Below are 25258 nucleotides of genomic sequence, written 5' to 3'. Positions count from 1 at the left end.
ACGCTCCCGAGAATCACTAGCCTATCGTCGTCAAATCATCAGTCTCACCACTTTCCACAGATAATATGTTTTCCATCATCGTGATTACCTTGCTGATTTCCATTTCAATATCACGAATAGTGAATGACGACCAAATAAAAACATTTTTCCCAAATTTAAATCATTGTCTAAGTCTCTCTTCATGTTCCGAACTGCTATTCTATGGAACTGTTTGCCCCCTAGTCTGACATCGGAAGCCTCACTCTCTAAGTTCAAACCAGCCCTCAGGAAATTCACCGCTATCCATGCTATATTATGCAATCAATGGAATTCCACCCCCTTGCAGTGGATCTTCCCCCATTTATCTGTCATTAGGTATTTCCGAAATCGGTCAGCCGAAAAAGTCGTCGAAAAGATTCGCCGAAAACAATGCGCCAAGAAGTCGACGATAATTGCACCACATTTACAAATTTCGCGGTGAATCCGCCGAAAATGAATGCTTTAGTGCCCGGCTTTCAGCAGATGTTGATGCAGCACGCTGGGAAGCAGGGAGTAGTACAATACCGGTGGTATTGTACTACTCCCTGGTATTGTACTACTCCCTGCTGGGAAGAGTGACGCGTGGCCGGCCAAGCCATCTGGTTGTGTTGTTTGCGAAAAATATTTCCATTGCCAATACTGCAGGGGTTGATGGTGGCAGCCGCAAGATGTGACCAAATAGACGCAAACTGGCACTGCGTACGAAGATGCTGATCTCCTCCATTTGGCACATCCCGCACAGTGCTTCATTGGAGATGCGCTGCGGCCATTTGATGCCAAGGAGAGACCGCAACTGACGTCAGTGGAAGGCATGCACCCGGTACTATGCATGTAGTCTAGTAGTACAAAAGTCAAAAGTGAGAAGCACAAACTAGAAGGCTCCGGCGGCTGACAAATTACTCACTTCAAAGTCAGATCTCAAAACCTGCTGCACAAACCGATGGGACATGAACCAATTTCACATCAAGGTGAACCTGTTACCGTGGTTACTATCCTTTTATGGAATTGAGATGCTTGGGACCTCTTGTCCCAGAAACAATTTGCTTCACAAATATGAAATATTGTTTGTATTAATAAAACACAGAATACGACAAAGTCGTCTTTTAAAACACACTGAAGGTTTGGTCTAAACTTAAATATAGCTGAGGGATTACGACAAAGAAACGAACATATGACGGAACAGGATTGCGACAACAAGAAACGAAATCCAACATGAAGACTTCCTACAGTAATGGAGACTCCGCTATATATGACCAAGAAGACCTTATGGGCTTCTCATGCTAGTGATAGAATCCCGCAGGAGGATTATGTAAAAAAACAAATCTAAAAAAATAGGATATGCGAGACACTGGAGGAACATACGGGAAGAGATCGACCAGGACGGCTAGGTGTAATCTTTTTCGTGAGAATACCTCGACGGTGGGGCATACTGCAAACGTTTTTGATTCTGGGCTAGTGAACAGTTTCAAATGTTATCAATGTATCCATTAATGGCTCATTGCACTGATATATTTTTAGGGCTAGATGTGTGAATGTTGGGGACGGTAGAGCATTGAGATGATTGTGAGCGCTATGACTAAGCTGGTGGACATAGCATTCAAGGAATAAATGATAACATGTAGAAGAGTAAGCGGTTTTTGGCATCCTTGTTGGTGATGAAGCTAGATGCAAAGTTTATATTGCTGTGTATGCTATTTCTGTTACTCAGGATAATGCTGGAGGTAAATGTGATGCTGCTGTTTCTCAGGCGTGGATTACTTCGATATTGTTGTCAGTGGCCGTCCGTATCAGTGAAATTGGTGGTGGTGGTGGTTGTGGTGGTGGTGGTGGTGGTGGTGGTGGTGGTGGTGGTGGTGGTGGTGGTGGTGGTGGTGGTGGTGGTGGTGGTGGTGGTGGTGGTGGTGGTGGTGGTGGTGGTGGTGGTGGTGGTGGTGGTGGTGGTGGTGGTGGTGGTGGTGGTGGTGGTGGTGGTGGTGGTGGTGGTGGTGGTGGTGGTGGTGGTGGTGGTGGTGGTGGTGGTGGTGGTGGTGGTGGTGGTGGTGGTGGTGGTGGTGGTGGTGGTGGTGGTGGTGGTGGTGGTGGTGGTGGTGGTGGTGGTGGTGGTGGTGGTGGTGTTATGGGGAACTGCTGGTGCTGCTGCTGATGTGATGGCGATCGGGGCTGCTGCTGCTGCTGCTGCTGCTGCTGCTGCTGCTGCTGCTGCTGCTGCTGCTGCTGCTGCTGTGGTGGTGGTGGTGCTGGCTGCTGCTACTCTGATTGTGGTGCAAGTACGGGGAGCTGCTGCTACTGTAGTGGTGGAGGTGCTGCTCGCTGCTGCTGAGGTAGTGGCGGTACGTGGCACTGCTGCTCCAATGATGGCGTTCCTCCTTACTTCTGCTCCTGTGATGGGGGTGCTGGGTGCTGCTACTGCGGTGTTGGTGGTGTTCCTGGGTGCGCCTTCTCCGTAGGTGGTGGTTATAGTGTTGGGTGCTGCTGGAGCCGTGGTGGTGGTGTTGCCGGGTGCTGCCGCTCTGAGGGCGGTATGGGGAGCTGCTGCTGCCGGAGTGGTTGCGGTAGGGGGCCTTGCCACTGAAGTGATGGTGGTCCTCGGTGCTGCTGCTGCCGTGATGGAGGTGCTGGGTGCTGTTACTGCGGTATTGGTGGCGTTCCTGGGTGCTGCACCTCCGGTGGTGGTGATGGTGTTGGGTGCTGCTGGAGCCGTGGTCCTGGTGCTGCTGGGTGCTTCTGCTCTGGTGGTGGTGGAACGGGGGCCTACTGTCGTAGTGGTGGCGGTGCTGGGTGCTGCTGCTGCTTGGGTGGAGGCGGTATGGGGCCCTGGTGCTCATGTGATGGTGGTTTTCGTTGCTGCTGCTGCTCCTGTGGTGCTGGGCGCTGGTGCTCTGACGGTTGTGGTGCTGATTCTGTGGTGCTAGCGAGGATGCAGCATCTGCTTCAGAAGCACGGCTTACGCCTGACAATGCGTGTTCTGTGCTCGATGCACTCTCAGTATGTGATGAAGGAGAACAGCCAGGCTCAGGAAACTTGAAATATTTGCCTTTTTGTGCCACTTTTTATGGTCAACGAAGTCAAAATAACGAGTGAAGGCCCGATCACAACCTTGATGATTGCATTTATAGACGGGTTGACCTGTGTGCCAACAAAGGTGCCTAATAAGGCCTTTGTGTCTCTTGTACGTATGGTCACACCCCTGCCATTGGCATATATATTTAGAGAGGGCTAGCTGCTTTGTGCTGTTGAGTGATCCCCTTTTCAGGTGTTCCTTCCTGACATGAATTCGAAGCTCTTCGCGAGTTGTGCAAAGCGCACCACAAACACTGTCCTCATCGTTGGTCACAAGCCACTCACACACATGGTTTGTTGAAGCTGGTTGGGGCACCATGCGATCCCGATTTTGACTATCGTCGGCCTCTTCCGGCATCACAGCATCAGCAGTAGCTTTCTTTGCCATTACTCCTGCTAACAAACTAAGGGTAGTAGAACTGCCTCCAACATTCGGCACACGAGGAAAAAGTACTCTTGTAGGGCAAATCTCTTGGTCTGCTCACAACTAAGTTATGGTCGGCAGCAGTGTGCAAGGACGAACTCGTAGTGAATTGTTTACCAGGTAGGCAGAATGGTCGTCTTGGTATTCTGGACAAAGTAGGCACTGTGGAACCGTGCAGGACGAATACAGTCAACCAGTGTTTCCTAAAGTCGAAAACTAACGTAGACGTCAAGGGAACAGTACGACTTCAACTCCTCTGTGAAATTTACAGCAAATGCAGCTGATGGTAACTATGCTATGGTTTTGTATTTCAAAAAGTGTGAGTTGCAGGTAATGGTATGAATGTGGTGATGGATCTGGTAGTGAGTACAGTGGTCTACTAGGGCAGAGGTTAGGTGGTGAGAATAGATCGTGACCGTTTGGGTAGAAGTGCATGATTGTGTGAGAGATAACGTTGCTAGAGTGGAATCAACACACTCTTAAGAAAACTCTGCATTTTGCACGCAAGTAGTACTGCGAAGCACTGAGGAAAGAGGCAGGAAGCCATGACACGACACAGCTTACAGGCGTAGTCACGACACTTAAACATCTGATGGATCACAAAGTGTCAATGGGAACATAAAAGGTAGCAAAGTAGGAATGGGAGGATAATAGCGCTTAGTCACTGGTGAGAAATAGATACGTGTACGAGCATGGACTGTGACCTTCATAACATCCCCTCTAATACAACGGTGGTATTAAAGCATAAGAAACTCAAGCTCTCGGGTTTTGATGCAAAACCACTCACAAAGAAACAAAGAAATTCCAAAACAAGAGGGTAACAAGACCACTCTGCTAGATACACGTGATCTAGTGAACAAAGGTGTCAACGTATACCGTTATAACAATAATAGGGGTGAAACGAAGGTGGCAAAGGTTCGAAGAACCTTCGTTTTCTTTTGAAACAAACCTTCGTTTTCAATTCAAAAGAAGGTCAACACACGATTTCTGCACATGCACTAATCTTCCTTGTATACAGGAGGTACTGTACTGTTGTCAGTCCAGTCGACTAGTTTTGTGTCCATTTGGCTCCCGGTAGGTGCCATTGCAAGTGCATAGTAGGCCACGGACTGCGCTTGAGCGTGGCCATTCACGGCCAAGGTGTGCAGTCGTAGTCTTGGGCAGTTTGAGATGCAAACTGCGCAGTGCAAAGGCTATGGGCGTTCCAGTTGCGGTGACTTCATAGCAAATATGTGCACAGTCGGTCATTTACTTTGTAGGGCACATGCACAGAGTGAGAATAAATAAAAGAATCTTTCGATGCCTTCGTTCATTTTGAGAAGAAGGTTCGTTTAGCAAATTGAGACCTTCAGGCTTCATTTCACCCCTAAATAATAATAATAAATTATAAAGATATGAGGTGTGCATTTTCATCACAGACGTGCAAGAGCTTTTAGCTCGCATGCCGTATTGGAAGGCGACAGGTCCAGATGGTGTTCAGTGGTACTGGATGAAGAAGTTTACTTCTTTGCATACTGCAATGGCCGCGCGCTTAACGCATGCCTGCAGGATGCCGAAGTGCCAGCTTGGCTGAATCATGGTCGCACAGTTCTGATCATGAAAGACCCTGGCAAGAATGCATCTGATGTCACCAATTACCGACCAGTTTCCTGCCTTCCAGTCATGTGGAAGTTATTCTCCGGCATTCTGGGCAATAAGATCCCAGCCCATCTTGAGACTGTATCTCTGCTGCCTGATGAGCAGAATGGTTGCAAGCGCGAAACGTATGGCACTAAAGATCAACTCGTCATTGACCTGGCCGCTATGGATATTGGATAACTGTACTCAGTAACTCTTTAAATTTTACAGGCTATGTTTTGAAGTTGATTGTTGCAACTAGGAACACAAGCTTCTTGCAACTAGGAACACAAGCTTCTTGCCGCCGAACTTGACACTTGACTGACTCCTAGTTCCTAGTTGGAACAATCAACTTCATGACTATTAGTACTACCGCCGAAGTCGCATTTTCTAAGTTAGGCTATGTTTTATTATTATTTGATAACCGCAATCAATAAAACTTGCTGAACCGACATTTGTGTACTTTATTCATGCAATGTAAAAACGGTGGAGACGATGTGCAATAAAACGATGGAAATATGAAGAAATGGTGTAGGGAAAAAATATGGATTCAAACAAGTTTTCGTACAACACTCATCAGGAATCGTCGTTGTACTAAAGGACACTGAATCCATAAAAAAACTGAAACTTGTTTGAATCCATATTTTTTCCCTACACCATTTCTTCATATTTTCATCGTTTTATTGCACATCGTCTCCACCGTTTTTACATTGCATGAATAAAGTACACAAATGTCGGTTCAGCTAGTTTTATTGATTGCGGTTATCAAATTATTGTCTCCTCGCCGTGTGTTTTTATTATTATTATTATTATTGTGAAAAAAGGGTTTGCTCCCCACACCGGAGCTCGCGCTATTCCGCCGACTTTACTTGACACTTGATGCGGAATAGCGCGAGCTCCGGTGTGGGGAGCAAACCCTTTTCTTACAAATCATCGCCGAAGTCGCAACCACTACTTCGTATTATTGTAAAGCTTTCCTTTTGATCTTGTCTCTTATTGTTGTGACCTTTCCATAATATTGTGTTGTATTGTAAAAAAAACCCTGGCCGCTATGGCGGACAGTAAGCGTCGTAGAACCAATTTGGCCATGGCGTGGGTGGACTACAAAAAGGCCTGCGATATGGTTCCTCACGATTGGATTGAGCGCTGTTTGGCATACACGAATCCGTACGCAGACTTATGACTGTTAGTTTGGCTCCGTGGAAGGTTGACCTTTGGAACGGCACCAACAACTAAGTTACTTGGGATCGGTGGCCATTCAGCGTGGGATTTTCCAGGGTGACTCCTTATCCCCACTGCTGGTCGTCATCTGCCGCATACCGATCACCATGGTCTTACGGAAGGCTGACGAAGCCTACTGTTTCAATGACCAAACCCGTACCAAGCTCAACCATCTATGGTACACGGATAACCCGTCAAGCTGTATGCAAAGAATGAAAAGGGGTTGCGATCTCTTGTTCACACTGTTCATGGCTGTAGTCAAGACATTGGCATGCAATTTGGTGTGGCAAAATGCGCTACCACTGTGCTAAAGGCAGGAAATCATGCAGCCTCTGAGGAGATCCTATTGCCTGACAGCTCATCTTTTTTTATTTTTTTTACTGAATACCACAGAACCATCAGATACTGCACAGCGGGGGCGGTGGCATATTGGATGGAAGTGGGGGCGGGGCAAAAGTAACTCCTCCGACCAAAGGTCTCGGAATCATCATTACTCCTGTGCGCCGATACATAGGAGAAAAGAACATGTGCATCCCAGAGGGAAGCACCGGCTTTGCAAACGATACTGGGGAGAATTTGAGATTGAGATACAGTAAGATCGGGCGCCGAAGAACACCTCGCCGAAGAACGCCCAGGCTGGAAAACCGGCAAAATTTAAGAACAGTCCGGGCTAGAATTATCAGATTTAAGAACACTAGATCTACATTGTACGTAGATCTACATTGTACATGTATGGGAGGTGAGTACATGTCATGTACACGTGTAAACAGTAACTGCTACATGTACAGTCATTCCCATTTACGACACCCACTAGTTTAGAAGTACATTGCACTACATGTACATGTACATGTACATGACAAACGCCATGTCACTCGACTCCCCGCGCGCGTGTGAATAAGAACGGTCTGGCTAGAATCAAAAATTTAAGAACTTTCCTAGGCTGCGCTCGAGCCCCTGCGTTCTTCGGCGCCCGATCTTACTGTAGGACATAACAATAGTAAAAGCAGTGCACCGTGGGAAGATGGAGAGAACTGATAATCGCATATTCATCAGGTCGCTACAGCGAGAAGAAACGTACAAATACCTCGGATTCCTTGAAGCTGGAGGTATGGACCATTCAAGTATGAAGCCGTGACGACAATCCTGCACCTGCAGGAGTACAAGTGGCGTGTGCGGCGAGCACTCCGCCCAGCTCAACGACCACAACATCATCACAGCCATCAACACCTGGGCTGTGGCTTTGATACGGTATAGTGCTGGTATCTTGGCATGGACGCAGGACGAGTTGAAATCTGCTGATCGAAGAACGCGCAAGCTTATGGCTACAGTATACATGGAGCTCTCCATCCACGCGCTCATGTAGCCCGTATGTACGTCAGTCGCAAGGAGGGTGGACGTGGTTTGCAAAGTATCCATGATGTTGTCACCATGGAGAAAAGCAATGTGCAGCGTTACGTGCTTCAGTCAGACGAGGAACTCCTGAAGGTGGCTGTGCCCATTCTGTAGCCATATCAGAATGCCCCGCCGGACTTCTCACAGGTGGTGAAGTGTCGGCTTCAAAAAGAACACCTCTTGGCGTGGACCCAGAAACCCTTGCATGGACAGTTTGTCCGGCAAACAGAACAACTGACCAACGAGAACACCTGGAGTTGGCTGACAAAGGCTGGTCTCAAGAAGACCACAGAGAGCCTGATCATCGCGGCACAAGACCAGGCCTTGGCACCAAGTCCCAAATCTTCCCAGCAGAAGCAGGAATAGAAACGTCTTCTCACTTTTCTGGCGACCTACCTTTAAAAAAAAGAAAAGAAAAAAAATACAGTACTCGTACAATCATACATTGCCCTGCATGCAGTGCAGTATGAACTGAGCACGTGTTCCATCGCGCCATCCCGGCGATGCCCCCGCGCACTTCCAACTCACAAGTCAAAGTAAAGTGGCATCAGTGATTTTTTTGGACTTTTCGAAACCCAAGTAATTGTTTCCAGTGAACAGTGTTGGGTTATTTTCTTTTTCAAGTTGGCAGACCAGCAAACCTGTTCAAGGAGTACATTGCAAATCTGCGTTTCCTGTGGTGTGGTCTTGTCGGGTTGTTGTTCATTAGGATCTGGTCACAGCGGTCAACATTTCGTGACCAGACCTGCAAGATCAAGTGCGCCTGCCTGTGTGCCTGTTTCAGGGTTTGACTTTGAATAGTGATACAAAAACTTCGAAAAGACTTGCAATAAATAAACTTTATAAAGCCATTGAGTGGAGTATTTGAGAATGGGTAATTCTCCCAGCTATCCTCGCGTTGATCTGACGGGTCGTACGGCTCTGGTGACGGGTGCGAATACGGGCATTGGTTACGAAACGGCCAAGGCACTGGCGGGCATGGGCTGCAACGTCACTGTGGCTTGTAGAAGCGAGCAGAGAGGATTGGCGGTGAGCGAGTGAACGTGGATGCACCCCAACACCCCTCCCCAGACAAGTTATGAGATATGTGTGACAGTGACTTTTGTCGTTTGTTTGACCATGTAGATATACTGATATGCGTCTGGACCGTATTTATTTGGAACTTTTCTTCTGGTTACACCAACCTTTTATTTTTCTCTGGTGTGTTCGGACCGCGCACTGTGTATGTGTCGACGTGTCTGCATGTATGCATGATCAACAGTATGCGTATGCATGCCAATGCAAATACCTTGCTAACATCGAATGTGTTTGCACGGGTGCACACACGCACACGCGCTCTTCCGCGCGCGCGCGCGCACACACACACACACCCAAACACACACACACACACACATCGCACGCACACACGCACACACACACACACACGCACACACCTGTCTGCAGGCTATCCAGCGCATGCGGGACGAGCTGCCCGACCAGACACTGGAGTTGGAGTTCTCTGCACTTGACTTGGGATCTTTAGAGGCAACAAAGAGTTTTGCAGAGCAGTATGCCGCTAGCCACACCAGCTTACATCTGCTTGTAATGAATGCAGGCTGTGCTATGCCCGCCATCGGTGAGTTGCCTAATCATAATAATTATGACCAAAACTATGAATGGACTCGGATGGAGAGCCAAGGGTAAATATATAATAAAGAAAAAAGAACCAAGGAACTACAAGTTACGCTATAATGTCCACTAGCACCACCAGTTAGTTAATCAGCTCATGCGATAACATTTCACGACACTGACCGACGGTACTGACAGTACTGACGTTCTACAACTAATCGCATGTTTTCGCATGAGATGATTGTTTAGTAACTGGTGGTGTTAGTGGACATTATAGCGTGACTTGTAGTTACTTGGTTCTTTACTATAAATCTATGAATAGAAGAATAGAACACGTGTTTGGAACGGACAAAGAAATGTTGCCGACATAATTCCATGAAGAACAAATGAAATCGAATATGCCAACAAATATGTCCTCAACATTTGTTCTAAGAAGAACAGAGGACCAAAGAGCTACAAGTTGCGCTAGAGTATGCACTAACGCCGCCAGTTTCTTTACAATCGGCTCATGCGATAACATTGCATCAGCATGAGCTGATTGTAAAGTATCTGGTGGTGTCAGTGCGTATTCTAGCGTAACTTGTAGCTCTTTGGTCCACTTTTTCTTCTTATAAATTAATCCTTGCCTCTCCATCCGAGTCTGACCTTTGTTCTATTCATGGGTTTGTTGACACTTCTTTCTCTGAAACGGTTTTTTGTACAGGTGGAATCCTGATAATTCGAACCTCAAAATGCCAGGAAAAAAACTTCTAATTTTATCCAAACATGCACCCACAACACAATATGTATGTCAAAATGCTCTCATGATCACGCAGAGTTGCGCTATGGACCTTAGACACAGGTTTCATGGATACTGAACTGACCAGCACAGCCTGCTCATGCAAACTGAACTGACCAGTACAGTGTACAGTGAACTTCGAATTACACTTGGCTAACTTCGAATTATCAGCACAAATCCCACACATTTGGCGAATTATCAGAAATTGTTTATGTGGGAATCGTATTGCTAGACATCGGTCCTGGAAAAACTTCTAATTAAGCGGTATGTTCGAATTAAGCCATATTCGAATTATCAAGATTCCACCTGTATAATAAATAATTATTTCTGCACTTTCCAGGGTATAATCAGTACGGGCGTCAAAGCCGCACCCAGATGTTGTCGTCACGAACTACAGACATCTTCTTCCCTGTACTGTAGTCCATCAGCGTTAGTTTGACCATCGTAGCATAAGCCGTACATTGACTTACTGCTGTTTGTGCTAATCTAAGCCTATTCCACGGGCAAAGCACAGTGCAAGTAGTTATTATATGGTTAGCATTTTGCCGTTCACGCTAAATCCAACGGTACTCGTACCCAACACCCGAAATATCGTCAGTTTGGTATCGTTTCGACCATAGAAAGCTCCGTTTAGCGGGAGAACGAAACGGTAAGATTCCAACTAGGGGCCGACATCCTGGAAGACAGCTAGAGTCACACCCATTCACAAGAAGAAATCCAAGAACCTGCCTCAACACTACAGACCTGTGTCTCTGCTGTCTATCATATCCAAAGTGATGGAAACAATTGTCAATCGTCAGATAACCAGTTTCGTGGAGTCCCACAATGTCATCTCTGCGAAACAGTTCGGGTTCAGAAAGGGCCTGAGCACAGCCGACGTCTTAACCAAGCTCCACTGTGAATGGTCCCGAGCAGCCGGCCTAGGAGGAGCCGCCCATGTTTTGGCGATAGACATAGCAGGCGCCTTTGATAAAGTCAGCCATGCTGGCCTGCTGCATAAGGCTTCCGTGTACGGTCTAGACGGCCCGCTTCTCGGATGGCTGGAAAGCTACCTGCACAACCGGCGCCTGCAGGCTGTTGTGGGCGGCCAAGAGTCCTCCCTGCACCATATCCAAGCAGGGGTACCACAAGGTAGCATCCTTGGACCAACGTTATTCCTCCTGTACGTAAATGACTGCGAGGACACCTTGCCTGCTGGTGCTGAGCTTACCACGTATGCAGATGACACGACACTGTATCAGTGCATCTCTGCCACCGCCAGCATATCCGACTCTGCAGCACAACTCCAGGAAGCAGTGGACGCCGTCTCCCACTGGGGTTCCAAGTGGAAGGTCACCTTCGAGCCATCCAAATCTCAGGCCCTCATCATCGACCACCGCAAGCCTCCCCCAGCATTCCCACCAGTGCTCTTCAATGGAGTGACTGTTCCTGAAGAGAAGGAAATTAAACTTCTGGGCATAGCATTCGACTCGCAACTGTCCTACGCAGCACACCTCCGGGCCGTGGCCTCAAAGGCTGCCCAACGCCTACACTTCCTGAGAAAGGTTGCGCCCCTGTTGGACTCCAGCGGCCGCACGGCAGTCTACAAAGGCTTCGTGCGGCCAACAATGGAATACTGCTGCCTGGTGTGGATGGGGTCAGGTACATCCAGGCTGGACAAAATCCAGCACAAGGCACTGAAGGTGATTGGCCCAGGCGCCTGGCTCCCCAGCCTGAAACACCGCCGACTGGTTGCTGCGCTTTCGTTCACGTTCAAGCTGTCTTACCTTCCAACAACAAGCCCCCTGAAGCCCATCCTCCCACCTCCAGCCAATCCCCGCCCAGTGGGTGGTCGATCCACTAGGTTAGCCACGGAGACTGCCCACTGCCACCCGCTCCAGCTCAAGTCGACGCTGCCCGTGCGCATTCGTAGCAGCCTCCAGGGTTCCTACCCAGACTGCATTATTCCCTTGTGGAACAGCCTACCAGCGACCATTCTACCAGCACGGCCGCAACCCAGCCAGCTCCAATCATTCAAAGAAAAATGCAACAAGTATCTGCTGCACCTGAACTGGCAAGCAGCCACCGACGCCCTATGAAACGGTTTAGACCAGTGCCTCACTAGCATCCTCCCCCCCCCCCCCCCCCCCCCCCTTACCACAATGTGACGTTATCTTTCACTCTGCTTCTCTCACGACCATCTACCCATTGTCCTTGTTTCTCACTATTATTCATTTCCCCTCTTCCTCCTCTCTACATGGTTTTACTGCATTATGGCGCGCTTTGTCTGCGTAGACGCCGAGACCTTTGAGGTCGGCAGAGCAGCCTGGCCCCGCCACCACTTCTCGCACATATTCGGGAATATAGTGGACTTTCGTATAAAAAAATAAAAAATAAAAAATAAAAAAGGGTTACTTCACAAGTCGATCGTTGTGTCAGAAACCGAACTGGTAACCATGTCTTGAAAACACCCCCAACAAACAGTACATGCCGACGGTGGAAGTTAGCGTGAGCGGTAAAATGCTAACCATGTCAAATGAAGTCGGAGAACCCAACACAAACAACCCTATGTACGCGCGTAGTAAATTGAAACAAGATAATGCACTGCCAAGCACCATGTCACCCATGCTCACCACCTGAGGAAGTTTTTTGTTCATCCTATTGCGACACTGAAGTATTTCGAATTATTTCCTACCCTTCCCTGCTGGTGACTCTTGCACTGCTATAGACCCAGTGTGACTCTTGCACTGCTATAGACCCAGTGTGACTCTTGCACTGCTATAGACCCAGTGTGACACTTGCACTGCTATAGACCCAGTGTGACACGGTGTGGGATACAGTGGGGAGAATCGGTTTCTTGTGAGATATCTGCTTTATCTGTATGGTGGGGCGAGGGAGTATTGCTATAATTGCTTGTGCTGCCTAGCTTGGTGTTTTGTTTTGCTGTGGCTGGCTGTGTTGGCGGTGTCAGGGGGCCGTTTTGACGGTGGTGGTGGTGCTGCTGCTGGTGCTGCTGGTGCTGCTGCTGCTGCTGGTTGTAGTGGTGGTGATGATGGTGGTGATGATGGTGGTGATGATGGTTGTATTGGCGATGATGATGGTGGGGATGCTGGTTGTAGTGGTGGTGGTGGTGGTGCTGCTGCTGCTGCTGCTGGTGCTGCTGCTGCTGCTGCTGGTTGTAGTGGTGGTGATGATGGTGGGGATGCTGGTTGTAGTGGTGGTGATGATGGTGGTGATGATGGTTGTATTGGCGATGATGATGGTGGGGATGCTGGTTGTAGTGGTGGTGATGATGGAGGGGATGCTGGTTGCTGTAGCGGCAGTGCTGGAGATAACGGTTCTGGTGAAGATGGTGGGGTGATAGTAGCAGCCGCTGTGATGGTGGCTGGGTTATACAACTAGCTGATAACTCTGACAAATGTGAAGCACTTGGTAAACGTGGCCTTGTCCTGTTCTTGGACAAGATGACTTTTCTTTGCTGTGTCATGTCTTATTGTTGTTTCAAATCTTTATTCTCACGATGGCCTAAAGATTTGAAACACCAACAACAACACATACAGCAGAGAAAAGTCATCTTGTCCAAGAACAGGACAAGGCCGTTGTTGTTGTTGTTGTTGTTGTTGTTGTTGTTGTTGTTGTTGTTGTTGTTGTTGTTGTTGTTGTTGTTGTTGTTGTTGTTGTTGTTGTTGTTGCTGCTGTTGTTGTTGTTGTTGCTGTTGTTGTTGTTGTTCTAAACACTTTTCTCACTTTTCTTGTTGTTGACGGCTACATCATTGCCTGTCCATGCAGGTGGTACGGGGGACGGCTATGAATCTCAGTACCAGATCAACTTTCTCAGCCACTTCCTGATGACGCTGCTGCTGATGCCCTTGCTGCAGAACACCGTCACAGCAAGTAAGTGCTGGATTGCGGTGGTGCCTTGCCAGGAGACGCAAAACAAGTTCATGTCCCAGGGTAGCATGCAGACATGTTACCATGCATTGTACTTGGATGGAAAACAAAGGATTAAAATTAAAGGAAAAGACCAAAAGTTTGTTTGCACCGTAGTGTGTCCAACACTAGTACCGTAAAATCCCGCCAGAGCGCCCCTACCTCCTCGACGCTTCGGGTGGGGAGGGGCGGATGGGCGAGTCCTACATGTACTTGCCGCATTCAGTACTGTACATGAACAAGTACTCACCCTACGAAAACTGTTCGTGCATCTCGTACACCGACCAAAGCCTCAACGGTCAAGAGCCAGGAGTCGTACAGACCCGTCAAAACGCAGGGTTTGTGCGATCCCTGGTCAGGAGGGTGGGCACTGTTGCGTACATTTCCAACGGGGTCGAGCACGCGTCTGCAGTGCAGCACGGCATCACAGACTGCGACAGAGTCATACGAGGATACAATCAATCACGTCCCTGACAAGAAGTCAGGGAGGGGCGGATGGGAGAGACGGGGCGGATGGGAGAGACGGGGCGGATGGGAGAGACGGGGCGGATGGGAGAGACGGGGCGGATGGGAGAGACGGGGCGGATGGGAGAGACGGGGCGGATGGGAGAGACGGGGCGGATGGGAGAGACGGGGCGGATGGGAGAGACGGGGCGGATGGGAGAGACGGGGCGGATGGGAGAGACGGGGCGGATGGGAGAGACGGGGCGGATGGGAGAGACGGGGCGGATGGGAGAGACGGGGCGGATGGGAGAGACGGGGCGGATGGGAGAGACGGGGCGGATGGGAGAGACGGGGCGGATGGGAGAGACGTGGCGGATGGGAGAGACGGGGCGGATGGGAGAGACGGGGCGGATGGGAGAGACGGGGCGGATGGGAGAGACGGGGCGGATGGGAGAGACGTGGCGGATGGGAGAGACGGGGCGGATGGGAGAGACGGGGCGGATGGGAGAGACGGGGCGGATGGGAGAGACGGGGCGGATGGGAGAGACGGGGCGGATGGGAGAGACGGGGCGGATGGGAGAGACGGGGCGGATGGGAGAGACGGGGCGGATGGGAGAGACGGGGCGGATGGGAGAGACGGGGCGGATGGGAGAGACGGGGCGGATGGGAGAGACGGGGCGGATGGGAGAGACGGGGCGGATGGGAGAGACGTGGCGGATGGGAGAGACGGGGCGGATGGGAGAGACGGGGCGGATGGGAGAGACGGGGCGGATGGGAGAGACGGGGCGGATGGGAGAGACGTGGCGGATGGGAGAGACGGGGCGGATGGGAGAGACGGGGCGGATGGGAGAGACGGGGCGGATGGGAGAGACGGGGCGGATGGGAGAGACGGGGCGGATGGGAGAGACGGGGCGGATGGGAGAGACGGGGCGGATGGGAGAGACGGGGCGGATGGGAGAGACGGGGCGGATGGGAGAGACGGGGCGGATGGGAGAGACGGGGCGGATGGGAGAGACGGGGCGGATGGGAGAGACGGGGCGGATGGGAGAGACGGGACGGATGGGAGAGACGGGACGGATGGGAGAGACGGGGCGGATGGGAGAGACGGGGCGGATGGGAGAGACGGGGCGGATGGGAGAGACGGGGCGGATGGGAGAGACGGGGCGGATGGGAGAGACGGGGCGGATGGGAGAGACGGGGCGGATGGGAGAGACGGGACGGATGGGAGAGACGGGACGGATGGGAGAGACGGGGCGGATGGGAGAGACGGGGCGGATGGGAGAGACGGGGCGGATGGGAGAGACGGGGCGGATGGGAGAGACGGGGCGGATGGGAGAGACGGGGCGGATGGGAGAGACGGGGCGGATGGGAGAGACGGGGCGGATGGGAGAGACGGGGCGCTCTGCCGGGGTTTTACGGTAGTTGTTTTTAACTGAAAATGACCAGCGGTGACTTTCTACAGTTAGATGGTCGGAAAGGGTCTGTCGTCACTTGCAGAGTTTCAAGGTCTGTAGATGGTGCTGGCAATGCCGCTTGTGGAACCTGGTCAGGTTTATGCATTCAGTGTGAGCGACCAGGGACGGAGATCCAGCAAGCCGCAACAAGTCTGGCCAGCTCTGCCGCTTGCCAGTGGTGAAGTCAGTGCGGAGTAGCTGACCTCTCCTGCTTTCTGTTTTGCTCTCTGTCCTGCTCTCTGTCCTGCTCTCTGTCCTGCTCTCTGGAGCATTTTCCAACTTATGACATGGCAGCAATGCTGACTGGTCCTTTGTGCAGACAATGCAGAGCTGGGCTGAGTTAAACAGATTTTGCTGGTACCATTCAACCGTACCATGGTTAGGTACAGGCCCATCTTGACGAGATGTGGCAGTGCAGTGCAGAGGCACACACTCACCGGGCATGTGTATGCAGGATATGCCGTGTATGTTTGGAACTTGCTATAACTGCAATCCAACCCCTGGAGCAGTGCGCTAGCCTTGCTACAACTGAAATCCAACCCCTGGAGCAGTGCGCTAGCCTTGGTCCCGTGCGAAAGAACACCAATAATTATACTTGCTGAGATGCTCATGAACAATGCTTAGTTTAATGCGATGGGCCAGGAGGCATGACTGTCTCTGGGAAAGGATAGAGATGGAGCTAGCGGTGGTCAGACGTAACAGACCAGAGCAGCGTGGCGCATGATCTCACCACCCTCCAGGCATGGAGTGTATGCCACACTACCTACACTTATGCTCCCTATCGATATCAGGCACCCTGAATCTACGGCATGGTACGGACTTACAATACAATTGCCCCCTCGGATTCAGATCTTTGACCATGAAGTCCATGTGTTTCTCTACGTAACGACTTTGAACAAAACAGGAACATAATGTGCTCAGTTAGGGAAGAGAGGCCTATCGGCTCAGTTAGGGAAGAGAGGCCTATCGTGCTCACGCCAGGAAGTAGGAGCTTACTGATGGTGTCACCAGACGGGATCGAATTTATTTACAAATATCTCAAAGCCAATCCCTTCGCCAGGAGCAAGACAATATCCACTCATCCGTATGCAGTTCGTCCTGGAGGTGGAAGTACTGCAACGTGGACGGTCCGGTCCGGCTTAGTTGGAATCGACCTGGTCCCAAGTTTCGGCGTCCGTGCTGCAAGTTCGTTTTGACAGATCGTGCGAAGAACATACGGCTGGTATGGTCCACCCAGCAGGACTACGAGGAGTTCTTCCACAGTGTGTTCACGGACGAAGCGTGCTTCGCTGCTGGCCCCGATGGCCGCTTACCTCTGTGATTTCCTCGAGTTTCCAGGCCAATTGCGGAGCATCACCAGTATCCAACGAGGGTCCATGCGCTTGGTGCAATGTCGATTTTCGGCACCGTCGGTGGGCTCGCCTTCGCGCCGAAACATGGAATGCTGACACGTTTGCAGACGCCGTCGAACTGGAAGCTGTGCCTAGTGCCACAGGGTTCTTCAATCAAGACTGGGCCATGTACATGCACCATGCCACAATGCCGCATCGAGCAGGATGAGCGTAGGGCACCTGCTCGATAACGGAGCTCCTCAACTCCTCTTTCACGCATCATTGTCACCAGACCTAAACGCCATAGAGGAATCAAAACCAATCAAGAAGTCAAGAATCGTGCCACACAAGTGGCGCACTGGTGCACGGTAGGGTGAAGCCCTCACTTCAGAGTGGAAGAGACTGACGGGATGAAATAGCTCCAGTTGTTGAGTCTATGCCTAAGATATCACCGCCGATGGCTGCCACACCAAGTATTGAACTTGATCATTTCACAGCTTGAAGCCACTGTTTTTGAATCCTGAAACTGAACCGCTGTTATTCTTGTGTGCTCGTGTGGACTGGCCTTGGAGAGGCTTGTCTCGCAGCACTACAACTTATTGAACTTAACATGTACACATGTTCAGTTGTACACGTACGTGCACAAGCTTAAAAAATGAGTGCCGTAACAGTCACCGTCTTGCCTTGCTGGCTCGATTCGGGCAGGCGCGTAGTTCATGTATAGTCAGCGTAGTCTTGTCGCCACAGCAGCAAATGGTCGTCATAGCTACTACTTAGTCGAAATTGGCAAAATGACGACTGTGAGGTTGCCGGTGGTACATGATCACCACACCACAGATGTACAGTCTGATACATGGTCACCACACTACAGATGTACAGTATGATACATAGTCACCACACCAGAGATGTACAGTCTGATACATGGTCACCACATCACAGATGTACAGTCTGACACATGGTCACCACACCACAGATATGCGAGCTACCCCCCTGAGGGCAATGCACAGCAGTCGCTGGAACACATTTTCCGGCTGAAGCATTCATACGAGAAAACCCAGTGGTTGCCTTCATTTACCAGAACTGTAGTTCATGGCCACCGAATGGCTTACCGTGCAAGTAGAATATTTAGTTTGTGAATTTGTCGTCCAACTCCAAAGAAAAGGCAGTTGTCTGGTGGAATTTTCCGTGCACGGATTATTTCAGGGCCTATATAATGTGAAAGGGGGGTCTAGACCGTTCTTGGTAGAATAATTATGTGTGTTTGTGTGTGTGCGTGCGTGTGTTTGTGACTGTGTGCACCCACTTGTGCTCACCTACGTATGTTTTTGTGTCTGCTCGGGTGAATTTACATGGATGTTTACATGCATTTTGCGTTTGTTCCTTCAGTGGCAGAAGAGCCAGCAGCACCGTCCAGCGATACCACTGCATCCGATTCCTCTACCACTGCAGAGGAAGCAGCATCACCACCACCAGCAGCAGCAGCAGTGAAAGAAGTGCAGCAAGCTACGAGAGAAGTACGCGTGATACACGTATCGTCCACAGCGCACACGCTGGGTAAACTGGACCTGGATGTGCAAGCACCAGCGGAGGGAACCCCGGGCTCTATGCAGCACTACAACCGCTCTAAGTTTTACCAGGTAGGTCAAGCACACTGGGAAGTTGAATTTAAATACCGTAAAGTTACGTATAAATACAGTGATATTGGGCAAGCGAGGCTCTATGCGGCACTCTAACCGTTCCAAGATTTACCAGGCATGCCAACAACAGAATTTAAGCACCGTAAGAATGAATATGACGACAGTGCATCCTGTCACACCAGCCACCAATGTCTGATTTGGGCAGTGCCAAGTCACAATTTTATGCATGACTACGTTATGCGATGCGCTCGTCTCCCCATGCACTCTTCAACATTTCTATATGACATCATTGTGTTGGCCGTGTGACATCATCGTGATTGAGTTGTGCCATAATTGTGCGGGACCGGGTATAGCCAGCGAGTGAGCCCACCACCTTTGGATCGGCTCTAATCTTTGTTTGATTTCTTGTGTGCGTGTGTGTGTGTGTGTGTGTGTGTGTGTGTGTGTGTGTGTGTGTGTGTGTGTGTGTGTGTGTGTGTGTGTGTAGGTTCTGATAGCTAACTACCAACACCGACACTTCAATCGTCCTGGTCTGGCTTTTCATTCCTTGCATCCAGGCATGGTAGGTTGTTACATGGTTGTACAGTTGAGCTCACTGAAATCCGACCCAAAGTGCAAAACTGACGCCCTGGACCAGTTCCGATTACATCAAGTTGAGGGCGCCAGATATGCACTTTTGGTCGGATTTCGCCGAACACAACTGTACCTTGATGTACATGTGTGTGTAAGCCTTGCTTTTAATAGCACCAGTCTATAGCTGTGGTCAATGCTGTAACCTCCTCTCTTGAATCCTGTAGCGCGCTACCAGTACCCCCAGTGCACTGTCCACTACTGCATATGTCTAGAGTTGTAGTACAGCATACAGCACTGCAGCTGGCTCAGGACATCCGCTCCTCACCCCCCCCCCCCCCCCTTTTCACCCTGAAGTCACTTAACTGGCTCAGACATCCGGTCCTCACCCCCGTTTTACCCTCACTTAGTTGGCTCAGGACATCCGGTCCTCACCCCTGTTTCACCCTCACTTAGTTGGCTCAGGACATCCGGTCCTCACCCCCGTTTCACCCTCACTTAGTTGGCTCAGGACATCCGGTCCTCACCCCCCGTTTCACCCTCACTTAGTTGGCTCAGGACATCCGGTCCTCACCCCCCCCCCCCCCGTTTCACCCTCACTTAGTTGGCTAAGGACATCCGGTCCTCACCCCCGTTTCACCCTCACTTAGTTGGCTCAGGACATCCGGTCCTCACCCCCGTTTCACCCTGACTTCACTTTGCTGCAGTGTAGGTGTTGCTACAATGATGTGATCGACTTCTTACGAAGAAAAACTCTAGCAGTGACTTAGCGCACGATATAAGCCTGAAGGCTTGACTCAGGGTTCTTTCATATATGGACGTGTCTGGCATGTGTGTGTGTGTGTGTGTGTGTGTGTGTGTGTGTGTGTGTGTGTGTGTGTGTGTGTTTATGTGTGTGTGTGTGTGTGTGTGTGTTTGCACGCTCGCGCACACGTGTGTGTGCACGTGTGTACCTGTATGTACTGCACACTGTCCAGGTAAAGACGGAGCTGGCACGTGATTTTACCGGAGCATGGAAGCATATCTCTGGAGCATTGAATGGCATGGGTAAGTGTCATGGTTTGTTTTGGCACCAGAGAGTCTTGGTCATGCTGGAATCCCACCAAGGGCACAATTCCCCTGCCTGAGTCAAGCAGTTGATGCTCTGCCAGGCCCACCGGAACCGGTCCGGTCGTTCAGGCCGTGACCTGACCAACTTTTCGGCCACCAACGTGTGTTTAGTACTGATCAGGTCGATTTACACCCAAAACAGCGCAACCATAAACGGCGCGTGTTCATATTAGCACCCCCAGTACAGCGCGACCTAATGTGACACTGTGTCACCACAGCTCGTCTCGTCTCTTGCACGCCCCATTTTGGCGCGACCAATTACGTTAACGTCCGAATATAAGCCACCTCATTACACACGTGACCCATAATGTGCAGGCTCATGTTAGCAAGAGTACATAACCAGTGTTATGTACTCTTGATGTTAGTATTACCATGGTGGATACCAGGAGCAAACCCGTTCCTAAAAAAGATGTGTTTCTTCTCTTTTTTACATTAATTTTATTACTGGCTCAGTATCCGAGTTTAAGAAAGATATAATAATAATAATAATAATAATAATGGCCGAGGGATTATATCGGTTGAGCACCTGCTGGAAAGGAAGCACATCCGCCTGTCTATGTACCTCCAGGTGCACTCTGACCTGCCTCTGATTGCTGCTCTGCATTCTCATCCCGAAAATCTCCCACCTGCAAAGTCGATCATCTCCCGGGCAGCCACGGCTATGGAGCATCTCAACATCCCGGACATCGGAGGTCCGATGAGTTGTACTACCTCCAATTATTTATTGATTTTCAGCCCGGAGTGGAATAAAGAATCATAATTCTCCCACCCCGATTGACAACTTTAGATTCCCTAACAGAATATAAACGTCCAAGCATCTCGTGACTCTGCCCACAATTTGTAACGTCTTTTCTTTTCTCTATTTTATTCTCTTTACCAGGCGTGGGCCATCCCCTGGATTATCAAAATGGGTGCCTTATTAAAAATTTAATAGTGTACTGTTTTTTGAGACGATCATTGCCTTCTGCAACGATAATTGTTTTTTTTAGTTCATCATTGCTTTCTAGAGTTGATGATAAATTGAGTCCAGGCAATATCGCCCTTCAATACTGAACTGGCCATTTCGAGTTGATCATGATTTGAGTCTTTGACAAGTCGAGTGTCCATCTTTTGGGTTTGAGTGTAAATGAGTCGACCTGTATTGAGCGTGCGCGCTGACGGGGTGGTCTGTTTTGGGGATGTCCAGTTATGGGGATGGGGCTTTTGGGGGGCGCTGAAGTCAACGGCGCTGTTTTGGGTCGCGCTCATGTGGGGGCATGTGACTACCCTCCATATCATACACAAACTGTATGAAAGTCATGTGTACATGTCTACCCTCCATATCATACACAACCTGTATGAAAGGCTAGGGTATGGCTGGACCAATCACAAACTCCTTCCACCAGTCCTGCAATCTACTACTGTGCAGCACAGTGCAGTTAGCTCATCCACCTCACAACTTATATTACTGTTCTGAAGCAAACGGTGGATTTTCCTAGGCCAGTACTGTTGCACTGTTGGCTCAATTTGTGCATGTTGGCAAGCCTTCATTCAGCTCCTCACTGCCATTCCGTGTGGTTTAGTTTTTCTTGCGTATGGTATTTGACTGAGTCCATTATTCGCTGTTACCATGACGGTCCGTGGATACTGAAAATGGACGGTATGCGGTTGTGTATGTACGGATACGTATGCAAGTGTGCGTGTGTGTGCATGCGGTTGTGGGCCTAACGCTTACAATAACTTTTTCAATTCATGGATGTGTGCGTGCGTGTGTGTGTGTGTGTGTGTGTGTGTGTGTGTGTGTGTGTGTGTGTGTGTGTGTGCGTATTTCCCGTCCTGCTCGCACCAGGCCAGCTAAAGACACCAGAAGAAGGAGCGCGCACAACACTTAGTGCGTGTGTAGACCCACGCTGGGATGGCTTGCCTTCAACATACTTTGACGATTGTGTTCCTAATAGAAAGGCTACGAATAAAGCATTTCGGTGAGTGATATATGCACAAGTACATACAGAAGTACACACACTGGTTTGGGATGGGGTTGGTTTCTTAGAGTTGAAGCAGTTGTGTTGGTGATGGCTGTGGCGGTGGTGGGGTGGTGGTGCTTGTGGGTGCTGGCGGCAGTGGTGGTGGGGTGTGTGTGTCTCTGTGTCTGTGTCTGTGTGTGCATGTGTTGGGTGGAGGTCACAGCAGACTTCGTTATAGCGCTCTCTGATCCGCGACCCATCCTTCCACTTCCCTGTGGCGAGGCCCATCCTTTCCGGTACTTCAGCAAGGTCAAGTATGTCACGTGTATGTCTTCGTGGAATGTGTGAACTATATGTATGTAGCTGATCTCCGCCTTATGCCATTGGTGTACCTTTGAACCATCGGCAACTAGTTGTCTCTTCTCTCTTTCTCTCTCTCTCTCTCCCCTCTCTCTCTCTTTCTCTCTCTTTCTCTCTCTCTCTCTCTCTCTCTCTCTCTCTCTCTCTCTCTCTCTCTCTCTCTCTCTCTCTCTCTCTCTCCCTCCCTCACCCTCCCTCTCCACACACTTCAGGAATGAAGCTGATCAAGCTCGTCTCTGGAACTTTTCTCTAGGCCAACTCCAGGCCTACTTGGGGGATTCCCCACACCTCAACATTGACTGGGAGGCAGTGGAAGCTGCAAAGTCGAAGACGTCCCAAGTCGCCGCCGCACAGCCATCAAGTACAGAAGATGCTCCCGAAGCCGCTGCTGCTGCTGCCGCTTCCACACCGGCACAGCCAGAAGTGCCCAGTGAGAAAGGTGAGTCTTCAACTGCAATGCTGCTCAATGTGTTCACGATGACAGCATGAACAAGGTGGAGGACCCACTCACTGTATGTTCCTCCGCCTTGTTCATGCTGTCATCGTGAAAACATGTTTAACCTATCAAGGCAGGCTTGCATGTACAGCACTGCTCAATGCAATCCAGTCAAGTCACTCAAGTACCCGCCTAGCGTTGTGCAGCCCTGCACCTGCAAAGACTGGGCTGCGAAATGGTACAGGGTGCAAACTTGACTCGCACGACTGGATTTCATTGAGCAACACTGTACTACCCACTGTGCATTGTGACATGTACGTGGAAGCAGTACGAGTTCTAGCACACAGACTGGGATTGTTTGTGAACTGTAGTTTTATAATTGAGCTGGTTACCAGTCCTTCAAAAAGGTTGCTTACTGCAGTGGTTGCGTTACGACAGGTAACTAGCTGATAGTATGTGTTAGCTATGCCTGTATTCATGTGTGTCTATGGTCTGTATTCATGTGTGTCTATGGTCTGTATTCATGTGTGTCTATGGTCTGTATTCATGTGTGTCTATGGTCTGTATTCATGTGTGTCTATGGTCTGTATTCATGTGTGTCTATGGTCTGTATTCATGTGTGTCTATGGTCTGTATTCATGTGTGTCTATGGTCTGTATTCATGTGTGTCTATGGTCTGTATTCATGTGTGTCTATGGTCTGTATTCATGTGTGTCTATGGTCTGTATTCATGTGTGTCTATGGTCTGTATTCATGTGTGTCTATGGTCTGTATTCATGTGTGTCTATGGTCTGTATTCATGTGTGTCTATGGTCTGTATTCATGTGTGTCTATGGTCTGTATTCATGTGTGTCTATGGTCTGTATGCATGTGTGTCTACGGTCTGTATTCATGTATGTCTATGCCTCCATTCATGTGTGCACGGTGTGGATCTACAGAAGCTGAAGACAAGTGTGAGGACTCCCCTCAAGCCCAGCAAGAAGAGGAGGCACCAGTGAAGGCAGTTGGTGAGAATGGTGGCGATGAAGATGGAGCTGGTGCCACCACTGCTGCTACTGAGACTGAAGACTCTGCCACTGGCAGTGATACTGCTGAAAGTCCTGCTGCTCCTGCTGCTCCTGCTGCTGCTGTGGTAGGTGATGGTGTTGAGTCTAAACAGACTGAAGGTGACCAGGATGCTGCACCTGCGACTTCTGTTGGCGATGAGAAGGCAGCAGATACTCCTGACGCCGCTGATGCGTAAGTACACATACATGGGAGAACTGCTGACACACAAGCACACACACACGCACATGTATGCACACACACACACGCACACACCACTTCTGTCCTCCGAACTCTGTACATCAGGCAGCACGTCCTACCAAGATGCTGGTGTTACTTGCCAGTTAGCAGTTGCTCCTTCTCAACATGTAGCTAAGTAGTACATAGGATGCTTGTATGCGGTGGAAGCTACGTTGCTTGCATGGACAGTAAATTTATCGTGTAAGAGCCCTGAGTCCCCCTCCCGTATTATCCGTAACTTTCTTGCGACTCAAACTTGTTTAGTCACTTTGACTAGGGTACACAGTCTTTTCCGGTCATGTTTATTTCCCCTCTTATTTTAGTTATTAGCCGAAGCCAGCAGGACTGGTAAATCAATTGAGTGACTCCCAGCACACCGGAGATCAACCCACTCCCTACCCAGATCAATCCACTCCCTATCCATTCCATTCCACCTTCTGCATCATCAATTCATTTCCTCTTTGATACTCCGAAAAGCTCACATTTAGCCAACTATAATAATTGTTGTAACCAAAATGTAGTTATGATGTATAGCCACACATATGTTTACATACCAGTAAGCTGTTATTTTACATAATATTATTTTTTGGCAAATTTCTGCTGGACATTCTCTACATATGTTTAATAGAGTCATAAAATATAAGAATACAATTATTGTTATT

At 49.7% G+C, this 25258-nt stretch overlaps 2 protein-coding genes across 2 annotated transcripts; both read left to right on the top strand.

Moving 5' to 3' along the window:
- Positions 1-2165: 2165 nt before the first annotated feature.
- On the top strand, positions 2166-2930 carry LOC135819044 (antifreeze protein Maxi-like). Its single transcript, XM_065332194.1, has 2 exons — positions 2166-2348; positions 2466-2930. The coding sequence occupies exons 1-2, from the start codon at positions 2166-2168 to the stop codon at positions 2928-2930; spliced, it is 648 nt and encodes a 215-aa protein (XP_065188266.1).
- Positions 2931-8303: 5373 nt separating this feature from the next.
- LOC135819123 (retinol dehydrogenase 12-like) lies at positions 8304-25242 on the top strand. The gene is made up of 9 exons (XM_065332274.1): positions 8304-8761; positions 9176-9347; positions 13887-13991; positions 18643-18893; positions 19381-19455; positions 20441-20510; positions 22402-22534; positions 23089-23315; positions 24251-25242. The coding sequence occupies exons 1-9, from the start codon at positions 8603-8605 to the stop codon at positions 24553-24555; spliced, it is 1497 nt and encodes a 498-aa protein (XP_065188346.1). The 5' UTR covers positions 8304-8602; the 3' UTR covers positions 24556-25242.
- Positions 25243-25258: the final 16 nt, after the last annotated feature.

This window comes from Sycon ciliatum, chromosome 6 (assembly GCF_964019385.1).
Source record: "Sycon ciliatum chromosome 6, ocSycCili1.1, whole genome shotgun sequence".
NCBI classification, from domain to species: Eukaryota; Metazoa; Porifera; class Calcarea; order Leucosolenida; family Sycettidae; genus Sycon; species Sycon ciliatum.
This window is presented reverse-complemented; position numbering and strand designations above follow the sequence as displayed.